Here is a 15,000-nt window from a genome sequence, read left to right on the forward strand (position 1 = left end):
CCCAAACCTTCCATAACAAAGCCATCACCTACAGAGAGATGAACTTGGAGAAGAGTCCCCTAAGTAAGCTGGTCCTGGGGCTCTGTTCACAAACACAAACAGACCCCACAGAGCCCCAGGACAGCAACAACAACACAATTAGAACCAACCAAATCATGAGAAAACAAAAAGAGAATTACTTGACACATTGGAAAGAATTAACAAAAAACAGAGCAAACTATAATGCTTTTTGGCCCTAAACAGAGAGTACACAGTGGCAGAATACTGACCACTGTGACTGACCCAAACTTAAGGAAAGCTTTGACTATGTACAGACTCAGTGAGCATAGCCTTGCTATTGAGAAAGGCGCCGTAGGCAGACCTGGCTCTCAAGAGAAGACAGGCTATGTGCACACTGCCCACAAAATGAGGTGGAAACTGAGCTGCACTAACCTCCTGCCAAATGTATGACCATATTAGAGACACATATTTCCCTCAGATTACAGAGATCCACAAAGAATTCGAAAACAAACCCAATTTTGATAAACTCCCTTATCTACTGGGTGAAAAACCACAGTGTGCCATCACAGCAGCAAGATTTGTGACCTGTTGCCACAAAAAAAGGGCAACCAGCGAAGAACAAACACCATTGTAAATACAACCCATATTTATGTATATTTATTTTCCCATTTGTACTTTAACTATTTGCACATTGCTACAACACTGTATATAGACATAATATGACATTTGAAATGTCTTAATTTTTTTGAACTTCTGAGTGTAATGTTTACTGTTAATATTTATTGTTTATTTCACTTTTGTTTACTATCTACTTCACTTGCTTTGGCAATGTTAACATTGAATTGAGAGAGAGGGGGGGGGGGGCAGACAGAGAGAGAGAGAGAGAGAGAGAGAGAGAGAGACAGAGAGAGAGAGAGGGGAGGCAGAGAGAGAGAGAGAGAGACAGAGAGACAGAGAGAGAGAGAGGGGAGGCAGAGAGAGGGAGGCAGAGAGAGAGAGAGAGGGGAGGCAGAGAGAGGGAGGCAGAGAGAGAGAGAGAGGGGAGGCAGAGAGACGGAGGCAGAGAGAGAGAGAGAGAGAGAGAGAGAGAGAGAGAGACAGAGAGAGAGAGACAGAGAGACAGAGAGAGAGAGGGGAGGCAGAGAGAGGGAGGCAGAGAGAGAGAGAGAGAGCGAGCAAGAGAGAGAGAGATGGCTGCCAGAGGGGATGGCTGCCGTTATATGGGACTCTTAACCAACCGTGCTATTTTGTGTGTTTTTTTCACATTGTTTTTAACTTATTTTGTACATAATGTTGCTGCTACCGTCTCTTATGACCGAAAAGAGCTTCTGGACATCAGAACAGCGATTACTCACCTGAACTGGACGAGAGGGATTTGCTCCAGACACCCGACAGGGCCCTCATCACCGTCATTCGCAGTAGAAAGAAAAGGAGATATCGCGGAAGGAGATCGGGGTGCTTGGTAAGGAGCCGGAGACGAGTCGCTAATCTGCCTTTGCCATCGATACTATTGGCCAATTTACAATCGCTTGATAATAAAATGGACGAACTACAGGCACGAATATCCTACCAACGGTCATTAAAAACTGTAATATCTTATGTTTCACTGAGTCGTGGCTGAGCGATGACATGAATAACATACAGCAGGCGGGTTATACACTGTATCGGCAGGATAGAACGGCAGCCTCTGGTAAGACAAGGGGTGGCGGTCTATGTATATTTGTAAAAAACAGCTGGTGCACGATATCTAAGGAAGTCTCGAGGTTTTGCTCACCTGAGGTAGAGTATCTCATGATAAGCTGTAGACCACACTATCTTCCAAGAGAGTTTTCATCTATATTTTTCGTAGCTGTCTATTTACCACCACAAACCGATGCTGGCACTAAGACCACACTCAATTAACTGTATACGGCCATAAGCAAACAAGAAAATGCTCATCCAGAGGCGGCGCTCCTAGTGGCCGGGGACTTTAAGGCAGGGAAACTTAAATCCGTTTGACTTAATTTCTACCAGCATGTTAAATATGCAACCAGAGGGGAAAAAAACTCTAGACCACCTTCACTCCACACACAGAGACGCGTACAAAGCTCTCCCTCGCCCTCCATTTGGAAAATATGACCATAATTCTATCCTCATGATTCCTGCTTTCAAGTAAAAACTAAAGCAGGAAGCACCAGTGACTCGGTCAATAAAAAAGTGGTCAGATGAAGCAGATGCTAAGCTACAGGACTGTTTTGTTAGCACAGACTGGAATATGTTCCGGGATTTTTCCGATGGCATTGAGGAGTACACCACATCAGTCACTGTCTTCATCAATAAGTGCATCGATAACGTCGTCCCCACCGTAACTGTACGTACATACCCCAACCAGAAGCCATGGATTACAGGCAACATCCGCACTGAACTAAAGGGTAGAGCTGCCGCTTTCAAGGAGCGGGACTCTAACCCGGAAGCTTATAAGAAATCCCGCTATGCCCTCAGACGAGCCATCAAACAGGCAAAGCGTCAATACAGGACTAAGATCGAATCGTACTACATCGGCTCCGATGCACGTCGGATGTGGCAGGGCTTGCAAACTATTACAGACTACAAAGTGAAGCACAGCCGCGAGCTACCCAGTGACACGAGCCTACCAGACGAGCTAAATCACTTCTATGCTCGCTTCGAGGCAAGTAACACTGAAACATGCATGAGAGCATCAGCTGTTCCGGATGACAGTGTGATCACGCTCTCCGTAGCCGATGTGAGTAAAACCTTTAAACAGGTCAACATTCACAAGGCCGCAGGGCCAGACGGATTACCAGGACGTGAACTCAGAGCATGTGCTGACCAACTGGCAAGTGTCTTCACTGACATGTTCAACCTCTCCCTGTCTGAGTCTGTAATACCAACATGTTTCAATCAGACCACCATAGTCCCTGTGCTCAAGAACACTAAGGTAACCTGCCTAAATGACTATCGACCCGTAGCACTCACGTCTGTAGCCATGAAGTGGTTTGAAAGGCTGGTCACATCAACACCATTATCCGAGAAACCCTAGACCCACTCCAATTTGCATATTGCCCCAACAGATCCACAGATGATGCAATCTCTATTGCGCTCCACACTGCCCTTTCACACCTGGACAAAAGGAACACCTATGTGAGAATGCTATTCATTGACTACAGCTCAGCGTTCAACACCATAGTGCCCTCAAAGCTCATCACTAAGCTAAGGACCCTGGGACTAAACACCTCCCTCTGCAACTGGATCCTGGAATTCCTGACGGGCCGCCCCCAAGTTGTAAGGGTAGGTAACAACACATCCGCCACTCTGATCCTCAACACGGGGGCCCCTCAGGGGTGCGTGTTCAGTCCCCTCCTGTACTCCCTGTTCACTCATGACTGCATGGTCAGGCACGACTCCAACACCATCATTAAGTTTGCCGATAACACAACAGTGGTAGGCCTGATCACCGACAACGATGAGACAGCCTATAGGGAGGAGGTCAGAGACCTGGCCGTGTGTTGCCAGGACAACAACCTCTCCCTCAACGTGATCAAGATAAAGGAGATGATTGTGGACTACAGGAAAAAGAAGAGGACCGAGCATGCCCCCATTCTCATCGATGGGACTGTAGTGGAACAGGTTGAGAGCTTCAAGTTCCTTGGTGTCCACATCACCAACAAACTAACATGGTCCAAGCACACCAAGACAGTCGTGAAGAGGGCACGACAAAACCTATTCCCCCTAAGGAGACTGAAAAGATTTGGCATGGGTCCTCAGATCCTCAAAAGGTTCTACAGCTGCACCATCGAGAGCATCCTGACTGGTTGCATCACCTCCTGGTATGGCAACTGCTCGGCAACCGACCGCAAGGCACTACAGAGGGTAGTGCGTACGGCCCAGTACATCACTGGGTCCAAGCTTCCTGCCATCCAGGATCTCTATACCAGGCGGTGTCAGAGGAAGGCCCTAAAAATTGTCAAAGACTCCAGCCACCCTAGTCATAGACTGTTCTCACTGCCACCGCAAGCGGTACCGGAGCGCCAAGTCTAGGTCCAAGAGGCTTCTAAACAGCTTCTACCCCCAAGCCATAAGACTCCTGAACATCTAATCAAATGGCTACCCAGACTATTTGCATTGCCCCCCACCCCTCTTTTACGCTGCTGCTACTCTGTTTATTATCTATGCATAGTCACTTTAATAACTCTACCTACATGTACATATTACCCCAATTACCTCGACTAACCGGTGCCCCCGCACATTGACTCGGTACCGGTACCCCCTGTATATAGCCTCGCTATTGTTATTTTTACTGCTGCTCTTTAATTATTTGTTACTTTTATTTCTTATTATTTTATATTGTATTTTATTTTTATTTTATTTTGGTATTCTTTCTTAAAACTGCATTGTTGTTTAAGGGCTTGTAAGTAAGCATTTCACTGTAAGGTCTACACCTGTTGTATTCGGCACATGCGACAAATACAATTTGATTTGATTTGATTTGATGAGAGAGATAGGATAGAGAGAGAGGGGTGATAGAGAGAGAGGGGGGGATAGAGAGAGAGAGATAGAGAGAGCACGAGAGAGAGAGCGAGAGAGGGGGGGGGGGGGGGTAGAGATAGAGGGAGAAAAAGGCAGCGTGGCCCCACTGCAGCCTTGGGGTCTGTCTGTGAAGGGCATAATTAAAAAGCTTTGCACATTCACACAGTGTCGTAAAAAAACTAAGACATGAAAGTCTCCCTCTCCAAAGGTGTACTGTAACCTTAGTGGAACAGCTGTCTGAGGGGAAGAATAAAAGAACAAACAGAGGGAGAGAAAGAGTGGGAAGAGAGAGAGACGGAGAAAGACAGAGACAGATGTGAGGGGGCATAAAAGGGAGGGAGCAGAGAGAGAGAAGAGACAGAAAGGGAGAGAAAGAGCGAGAGAGATGGAGAATCCATCCCCTCCTCCTCCTATGCCTGTCAGAGAGAATTCCAGAGGGTTGCTAAATGCATTCTGGACAGGTAGGGAGTAAGAAAGAGTCAGGTAGGCGGAGACAGGTAGGGAGTAGGAAAGAGTCAGGTAGGCGGAGACAGGTAGGGAGTAGGAAAGAGTCAGGTAGGCGGAGACAGGTAGGGAGTAGGAAAGAGTCAGGTAGGCAGAGACAGGTAGGGAGTAGGAAAGAGTCAGGTAGGCGGAGACAGGTAGGGAGTAGGAAAGAGTCAGGTAGGCGGAGACAGGTAGGGAGTAGGAAAGAGTCAGGTAGGCGGAGACAGGTAGGGAGTAGGAAAGAGTCAGGTAGGCAGAGACAGGTAGGGAGTAGGAAAGAGTCAGGTAGGCGGAGACAGGTAGGGAGTAGGAAAGAGTCAGGTAGGCGGAGACAGGTAGGGAGTAGGAAAGAGTCAGGTAGGCAGAGACAGGTAGGAAGTGGGAGTCAGGTAGGATGGGCTGAGACAGGTAGCCAGTGGGAGTCAGGTAGGATGGGCTGAGACAGGTAGGGAGTGGGAGTCAGGTAGGATGGGCTGAGACAGGTAGGGAGTGGGAGTCAGGTAGGATGGGCTGAGACAGGTAGGGAGTGGGAGTCCGGTAGGATGGGCTGAGACAGGTAGGGAGTGGGAGTCAGGTAGGATGGGCTGAGACAGGTAGGGAGTGGGAGTCCGGTAGGATGGGCTGAGACAGGTAGGGAGTGGGAGTCAGGTAGGATGGGCTGAGACAGGTAGGGAGTGGGAGTCCGGTAGGATGGGCTGAGACAGGTTGGGAGAGGGAGTCAGGCTGACAGACTGCTTGGGAGGAATGTGCTCTGTCTCTCCCCTCCTCCCCTCCCTTTCAATTCAATTTCAATTCAATTCAAAGGGCTTTATTGGCATGGGAAACATGTTTACATTGCCAAAGCAAGTGAAATAATTTAGATAATAAACAAAAGTGAAATAAACAATACAAAAATTAACAGTAAACATTACACTCACAAAAGTTCCAAAATAATAAAGACATTTCAAATGTCATATTATGTGCAAATAGTTCAAGTACAAAATGGAAAATAAATAAACACCTCTCCTCTCCTCTCCTCTCCTCTCCTCTCCTCTCCTCTCCTCTCCTCTCCTCTCCTCTCCTCTCCTCTCCTCTCCTCTCCTCTCCTCTCCTCTCCTCTCCTCTCCTCTCCTCTCCTCTCCTCTCCTCTCCTCTCTCTCTCCTTTCCCAGCCCCTTCCCTCTCCCAAGGGAAGGGACAGGAAGACATACACACCTGACCACATCCTCCTACTACTAATACATACACACCTGACCACAGCCTCCTACTACTAATACACACACACACCCCGCTGCAAACCTTGAGAGAACCAATTTCAAGCCTGAATTGAAACTGTTTGCCTGCCATCAACACCATGATAAAGGTAGGTCACCGTTTTCTTCATCTTCCTTTTCTATCATTCTATGGGCTGAGTGACTCATCCCTCTCTCTCCCTCCCTCTCTCTCCACCCCTCGCTCTCTGTTTGTCAGACTTCTAATTTCTGAGACATATAGCAGTCCCTCCAGGATTTTGCAATTCTGACATTTGCTGTAGATTCCAAACTGATTCCAAACTGGAGTTCCAACAGAGAGAACCGGCCTGTATATTCCAAAATGTAGATTCCAAACTGGAGTTCCAACAGAGAGAACAGGCCTGTCTCAGGGTAATAAGTTGGTGGTCTGTTGGTATCCCTCTAGTGGTGTGGGGGCTGTGCTTTGGCAAAGTGGGTGGGGTTATATCCTGCCTGGTTGGCCCTGTCCGGGGGTATCGTCAGACGGGGCCACAGTGTCCCCCGACCCACCCCTGTCTCAGTCTCCAGTATCTATGCTGCAATAGTCTATGTGCCGGGGGACTAGGGTCAGTCTGTTATATCTGGTGTATTTCTCCTGTCTTATCTGGTGTCCTGTGTGAATTGAAGAATGCTCCCTCTAATTCTCTCCCTCTCTCCCTCCCCTCCCGGAGGACCTGAGGCCTAGGATTATGCCTCAGGACTAACTGGCCTGATGACTCCTTTCTGTCCCCAGTCCACCTGGTCGTGCTGCTGCTCCAGTTTCAACTGTTTTGCCTGCGGCTATGGAACCCGGATATGCTACCTTGTACCCTACCTGCTGTCTCGACCTCTGAATGCTCAGCTATGAAAAGCCAACTGACATTTACTCCTGAGGTACTGACCTGTTGCACCCTCTACAACCACATATTATTATTTGACCCTGCTGGTCATCTATGAACGTTTGAACATCTTGAAGAACAATCTGGCCTTAAATGGCCATGTACTCTTATAATCTCCACCCGGCACAGCCAGAAGAGGACTGGCCACCCTTCAGAGCCTGGTTCCTCTCTAGGTTTCTTCCTAGGTTCCTGCTTCTACATCTGCATTGCTTGCTGTTTGGGGTTTTAGGCTGAGTTTCTGTATAGCACTTTGTGACATCTTCTGATGTATAAATAGATTTGATTGATTGATTGTAGATTCCAAACTGTAGATTCCAAACTGGAGTTCCAACAGAGAGAACAGGCCTGTAGATTCCAAACTGTAGATTCCAAACTGGAGTTCCAACAGAGAGAACAGGCCTGTAGATTCCAAACTGTAGATTCCAAACTGGAGTTCCAACAGAGAGAACAGGCCTGTAGATTCCAAACTGTAGATTCCAAACTGGAGTCCCAACAGAGAGAACAGGCCTGTAGATTCCAAACTGTAGATTCCAAACTGGAGTTCCAACAGAGAGAACAGGCCTGTAGATTCCAAACTGTAGATTCCAAACTGGAGTTCCAACAGAGAGAACAGGCCTGTAGATTCCAAACTGTAGATTCCAAACTGGAGTTCCAACAGAGGGAACAGGCCTGTAGATTCCAAACTGTAGATTCCAAACTGGAGTTCCAACAGAGGGAACAGGCCTGTAGATTCCAAACTGTAGATTCCAAACTGTAGATTCCAAACTGGAGTTCCAACAGAGCATGTGAGCGGAGTTGAGCGGTCGGAAATCCCGCTCATCGCTCATGGAGTGGTGCTTGCTCCACATCCTTTCCAACCGCTCCGCTAAAAACAGCTCCGCGCTCATAAAAAAAAAAAAATGACGATCCGAATTCTCTCATTAAAATCACAATTTAACCAACACCCACCTATTGCTGTGACTACCTGGACCTACCATTTGGTTTTGAAGTATTGAAACCAAACCATATGATTTTAATGAAAAATATTTTAATAAACATAAAAAGGTGAATGTAAGAAGCGCTCATCATTTCAAATAGGTCGTATTATACAGCATATAAACACTCCAAATAGGTCAGAAGCCAGACAGGGAGCCTAAGAAGGAATGAAAATGAATTATTTAAGCTATATTATTTCAATTATTTCAAGCCTGTAGCCTACAAATAAATACATTGTGAAGCATTTGCGAGTGCAACACAATAGGCTGGTAGGGACATAAAGCGCTTAGCATTTAAACAACATTTTGTTGTATTAAATCATTATAGTCTATACATTGAGCATAAAGGCTGTGACTTACTTATAATTAAATACAAATTAAATGAAAAATGCCTTATTAGGCTCAGTCTACAGCAGAGTATGTGAGCGGAGTGGAGCTGGAGCGGAGCGAGTAGCGGAGCGTGTCCAATTTGACTGGAGCGTGCCCAATTTGACTGGGGCGCGGAGCGAGATTCCCAAAGGCTGGAGAGTCGGCCTTCTCGGCTTGTGTGTTGCTATAGCCCCTTGCTTTAGCTACTGTCATGGAGTTCGCTAAATCTTTTCATAAAGAAAATGATAAAACACACAGGTGCAAAATCAAGGTGACTTACAATGATGAGGACCAAAAGCAAGAGAAGGAGTGCAGTGATGTAGTGTCCACAACTAAAGAATCATTGTGGAATCTGAAAAGACACTTATCCTGAAGGCATTATGGTGTCCTTACTACGTGCACATGCTAACAGAAAGGAACAAGGTGGGTAGATAACTAAGTGTGTCATTTTAGCAAAGTATTTATAAACAAAAAATCAGATCTCTTAAAAGTTTCATTCATTTTTGTTCTATTATCTATACCAGGGCTGCCCAACCCTCTTCCTGGAGATCTACTGTCCTGTAGGTTTTCAGTCCAACCCTAATTTAGCATATCTGATTCAGCTAGTTAAGGTCTTGTTGAGCAGCTAATAAGTAGAATCAGGTGTGTTAAATTAGGGTTGGACTGAAAACCCACAGGACGGTAGCTCTCCAGGAAGAGGGTTGGGCAGCCCTGATCTATACAATAGCCCATCATTGATTTTGGCCCAATAGGCCTGGCATATTCCCACTTTCAAGGAGCTATCCATTTTGATTAGGTTATTTTCCCTAAAATCCTTTAGGCCTACCTACTGCTGACCTGCTCTCCAGGCACCATCACATGAGCCTGAAGCCACAGACTCTGGCCAAACTCATGTTTCTCAAAATAAATTCAAAAGACAAACTGTAGTTCCAACAGAGAGAATCCTGGCCTGTAGATTCCAAACCGGAATTCCAACAGAAAATCCTGGCCTGTAGATTCCAAACTGGAGTTCCAACAGAGAGAATCCTGGCCTGTAGATTCCAAACTGGAGTTCCAACAAAGAGAATCCTGGTCTGTAGATTCCAAACTGGAGATCCAACAGAGAGAATCCAGGTCTGTAGATTCCAAACTCAAGTTTGAACAGAGAGAATCCTTGCCTGTAGATTCCAAACTCGAGTTCCAACAAAGAGAATCCTGGCCTGTAGATTCCAAACTGGAGTTCCAACAAAGAGAATTCTGGTCTGTAGATTCCAAACTGGAGTTCCAACAGAGAATCCTGGCCTTTAGATTCCAAACTGGAGTTCCAACAGAGAGAATCCTGGTCTGCCTTTATTCCAGTTGTTCCATTCTCACCAAGTCTACGGCTGCATCTTAAATGACCTTATTCCCTATTTAGTGCACTACTTTTAACCACAGCCATATATAGGGAATAGGGTGCCATTTGGGACACATCCTACAACTGCTGGGAAACAGAGAAGGGGCAGAGAAGTCATTATGAAGTACTTTATGAATGTGATCTGGCTAAGGACATCAGGTTAAACTAGGCCAAGTAGTGGAATGAAGATCTTATGATGAGTAGGCTTCCTTCATTCTCTCTCACGCAATCAAGCCAGAGAGACAATTACTATAATAATGATCAATAAGCTGCATGTACCTAGCATGTATGAGCACAGCTATTTCATAACCCCTATTCCATAGTCTAGTGCACTATATAGGGAATAGAATGCCCATATTGCACATTACTAGTACACTGTATGGTGCTATTTCAGACACAGAAACTGTTTTCTAAGGTCATAACTAGACAGAGACAGTTAAGTTATGCGCCCTCAGTCTCTAGACGTCTCCCTGTGAACATCAGAGTCAAGCAGCTCACAACCCACATGTTTTCATAACCATAATATTTGCGTCTCTGAATGTAAAAACACATTCAGACTTTTGCATTCCGGCCTTTTTGAACTCAGTGTGTCGTTTGATGGCGTTGATTGGCAAGGTGAAGGTAAACCTCTAGGGTAACCTTAGGTAAGCAAAGGTTAGCCAGCTAAGGTGTACCCACAACCACACACACACTCATGTACACACACAACACACACTCAAGAACGCACGCACACACACACACACACACACACACACACACACACACACACAGGGACAGGAGACAGACACACATTCCTGTGGCACCCCTCTAAGAGAAGGGAATTCCCTGATCCAGAAAAATAACTGCAGAATGTTTTAATATTTTATAATAACTTGGTGCATCTACACTTTGAACATATCACTGAATAATACATACATTTGCACTATCGGAGTGTTCCTGTTCAGTGTATGTCACACATTCAACATTTGTAAAATGTTCCTGTTTACTGTATATCAAATGCATCCAGCCTGATAAAATATAGATTTTATTAGTGTCTCTTTTTTATTTGGGGTTTGGTTTATTTTGGTTTTCAAAAGTATAAACGCAACATTCAACAATTTCAAAGATTTTATGGAGTTACAGTTCATATAAGGAAATCAGTCAACTGAAATAAATTCATTAGGCCCTAATCTATGGATTTCACATGACTGGGAATACAGATATGCATCTGTTAGTAACAGATACCTTAATAAAAAGGCAGGGGCGTGGATCAGAAAACCAGTCAGTATCTGGTGTGACCACCATTTGTTGATTGTGGCCTGTGGAATGTTGTCCCACCCCTCTTTAATGGCTGTGCGAAGTTGCTGGATATTGGTGGGAACTGGAACACGCTGTCGTACACGTCGATCCAGAGCATCCCAAACATGCTCAATGGGTGACATGTCTGGTGAGTATGCAGGCCATGGAAGAACTGGAACATTTTCAGCTTCCAGGAATTGTGTACAGATCCTTGCAACATGGGGCCGTGCATTATCATGCTGAAACATGAGGTGATGGCGGCGGATGAATGGCACGACAATGGGCCTCAGGATCTCGTCACGGTATCTCTGTGCATTCAAATTGCCATCAATAAAATGCAATTGTGTTTGTTGTCCGTAGCTTATGCCTGCCCATATCATAACCTCACCGCCACCTTGGGGCACTCTGTTCACAACGTTGACATCAGCAAACCGCTCGCCCACATGACACCATACCTGCCATCTGGCCGGTTTCAAGGTACAGTTGAAACCGGGATTCTTCCGTGAAGAGCACACTTCTCCAGCTCCAGCGTACCAGTGGCCATCGAAGGTGAGCATTTGCCCACTGAAGTCGGTAACGACGCCATCTGCAGTCAGGTCAAGACCCTGGTGAGGACGACGAGCACGCAGATGAGCTTCCCTGAGATGGTTTCTGACAGTTTGTGCAGAAATTCTTCAGTTGTGCAAACCCACAGTTTCATCAGCTGTCCAGGTGGCTGGTCTCAGACGATCCCGCAGGTGAAGAAGCCGGATGTTGAGGTCCTGGGCTGGCATGGTTACACGTGGTCTGCTGTTGTGAGGTAGGTTGGACATACTTTCAAATTCTCTAAAACAACGTTGGAGGCGGCTTATGGTAGATAAATTAACATTAAATTATCTGGCAACAGCTCTGGTAGACATTCCTGCAGTCAGCATGCCAATTGCACGCTCCCTCAAAACTTGAGACATCTGTGGCATTGTGTTGTGTGACAAAACTGCACATTTTAAAGTGGCCTTTTATTGTCCCCAGCACAAGGGATGCTCACTAACAGGGATGTAAACAAATGTGTGCACACAATTTGAAATAAAAAAGCTTTTTGTGCGTATGTAACATTTCTGGGATCTTTTATTTCAGCTCATGAAACTTGGGACCAACACTTTACATGTTGCGTTTATATTTTTGTTCAGTGGAGTGAGTCTTATGATGGGGTCTATTTCCTCTCCTCTTCTCTTCTCCTCTTCCTAAACCAACCCTTCCAGCCAGCTGGATTTTCCTAATTTAACTTCAACTCTCCCTCTCTTTTTTTCAAGAACTTTCTCACTTTCTTCTCTCTCCTTTGCTCTTTCTTTCTCGCACCCCTCCCTCCCGCCTATATACTGTATGTTACCCAGTCCCTCTCTCTCTCTTATCCCATCACTTCTTTACTTTTTCCCTCTCCCTTTATCCGTCCCTCACCCCTGCTTCCTTCCCTCCCTCTCTCCCTCCCTCTGTCCGTCTCTGTGGTGGTTGTGGTGCGCTCCTCTGTCTCCAGACAGAAAGGCCAGAATGGGAGAGAGAGGAGTTCCACAGCAGTCTGCAGCCTCCCTGGCCACCGCTGCCTCTCTGTGGTTTAAACCCCAGTCAACAGCCTCACTCCTCCCGTTCTCCTCCCGTTCTCCTCCTGTTCTCTACATCCCTCCATCCCTTCTTTCCCTTTCTTCATTCATCCTTCGCTCCTTCCATCCACAGTCCACTCCAGTCCAGTCGGCTCACTGCCACGGACACGTAACCTCCCTCCCTCCTCCCTCCATCCCTCCTAATGTATCTATGTATTTATTTAGCTCCTCTTTTTTGACTCAGTGAACAAATTCAAAAAGTAATCCTATTTGAATCACAAACACAGTCTGTGACACTGACAGTCACTCTGTCTGTTGCATTCCTCTACTCAGTCAGGACAGGTAGGTAACGCCTAGTTTAGACACAAACAGGTCCCTCTACCTTGGTGCTCCACAGTTTGACAGTCCAGTCGAACGACGAGGTGACGAAGAGATGGGAGAAGTCTACAGGGCCGACAGCGTTGTGACAGCTGAGGCCCGTCACGGGCCCCTGGTGGCCCTCGAACATCTCACAGATCCCCGCCTTGCTGCAAAGGAGCATGGGAGAGAGAGAGAGAGAGAGAGCATGTCAGAGAGAACCAAGGATACTATTTGGGGGGAACTAGGTCCTAATAGCATGTTCAATAGGTAACAGGAGCTTATAGCTGAGATACACTTCATCAAAATATGAAGCTTATAGTGTGTGTGTGTACACATTTGTCTGTAACTATACATGGGTTCACTTGCTATTTCTGGTTGTATATCAATCACTGAAAGTACAGGTGTCAGTTTGTCTCAGTGTCTACCTGTGTGAGTGTTCGTGTGTGTGTGTGTGTGTGTCAGTGTCTCCATGCCTGTTTGTGTGTCTCAGTGTGTGTGTGTGTGTGTGTGTGTGTGTGTGTGTGTGTGTGTGTGTGTGTGTGTGTGTGTGTGTGTGTGTGTTGGTGTGTGTGAGTGAGTGTTCCTCTGACCTGCCGTGTCTGGATGCGGTGTACACGGTTCCCTCCTCACTCCCCACCACATAATTATTGACGTCTCCAGTTGGGAACGCCATGCCTGTTACAGCCACCGGTTTAGACTTGTTGTACACCAGCTCCATGCTCTCCTACAACACACACACAGACAGGCACACACACACACACACACACACATACACAGAGACACACGCACACACACACACACACACACACACACACACACACACACACACACACACACACACACACACACACACAGAGATACACAGAGACACACACACACAAACACGGAGTTAAAGGTTTGAACCTCATGTTAAGGTTGTGCTGACCTAGTTATAGTGAGTCTGTGACATATGTCACATAGACATACTGCAGTTATATAGCATACATTGTGTTTGATAGGGCTATGTCATGGTATTAGCTACACTGTTTGATAGGGCTTTGTCATGGTATTAGCTACACTGTTTGATAGGGCTTTGTCATGGTATTAGCTACACTGTTTGATAGGGCTTTGTCATGGTATTAGCTACACTGTTTGATAGGGCTTTGTCATGGTATTAGCTACACTGTTTGATAGGGCTTTGTCATGGTATTAGCTACATGAGTCAGTTATAGTACCACTCTCTTTAATGACAATATGCTGTATGTCATATGTGATAATCTAATCTATTGCTGACTCTGAATCAGTTTGAAGACATGCGCCTTAATGACACAGATCATTATTGACTGATGTCAAATCAGCTCTTACCTGTGGTTGAGAGAGCATGTCAAGACTCCAGGAGCACATCCTGCCGTCTGTGGACACGGTGATCAGGTTGTTGGCATTCTGCGTTCCCACCACATTCACACAGTACACCGGGTGCTACAGACACAGGAAGTACAGACACATTAAGTACAGACACATGAAGTACAGACACAGGAAGGACAGACACAGGAAGGACAGACACAGGAAGTACAGACACATAAAGTACAGACACCGGAAGGACAGACACAGGAAGGACAGACACAGGAAAGACAGACACAGGAAGTACAGAGAGCTCAGACACAGGAAGTACAGACACAGGTAGTACTGACACAGAAAGGGAATGGCCATGAAAAAACACACTGGATGTCTCCCTTATTGTATCACTTAAGTTCAAATATCATTTAATTTGTATCTATGTCATAGTGTTGTTGTTTAAATAGCTCTACATGTGAAGAACTGTGAATAATGTAGTATACACTATATTATTTCACACACATTTCAATATCTTATGAAAGTTATCAGTAGGTATAACCTGAATATGCACAAACATGTAAAATATGTCTTCCTACAACACTGAGATGACACAAAG

The 15,000-nt window shown here is 45.9% G+C and overlaps 1 protein-coding gene across 2 annotated transcripts in view; it reads right to left on the reverse strand.

Annotated features, from left to right (window-relative positions):
- Positions 1 to 15,000, reverse strand: part of LOC311132765 (cytoplasmic dynein 1 intermediate chain 1-like) — a gene marked incomplete at its 5' end in the record, with an annotated part of 85,925 nt that overhangs the window by 13,227 nt on the left and 57,698 nt on the right. For both annotated transcript variants that reach the window (XM_084166062.1, XM_084166061.1), the window contains 3 exons: positions 13,093 to 13,237; positions 13,661 to 13,794; positions 14,415 to 14,528. In XM_084166062.1, the coding sequence (XP_084022188.1) occupies positions 13,093 to 13,237; positions 13,661 to 13,794; positions 14,415 to 14,528 (393 nt within the window). The remainder of the gene's footprint in view (positions 1 to 13,092; positions 13,238 to 13,660; positions 13,795 to 14,414; positions 14,529 to 15,000) is intronic.

This window comes from Coregonus lavaretus (genome assembly GCF_964263955.1).
Source record: "Coregonus lavaretus genome assembly, chromosome: 7".
In the NCBI taxonomy this organism is placed as follows: Eukaryota; Metazoa; Chordata; class Actinopteri; order Salmoniformes; family Salmonidae; genus Coregonus; species Coregonus lavaretus.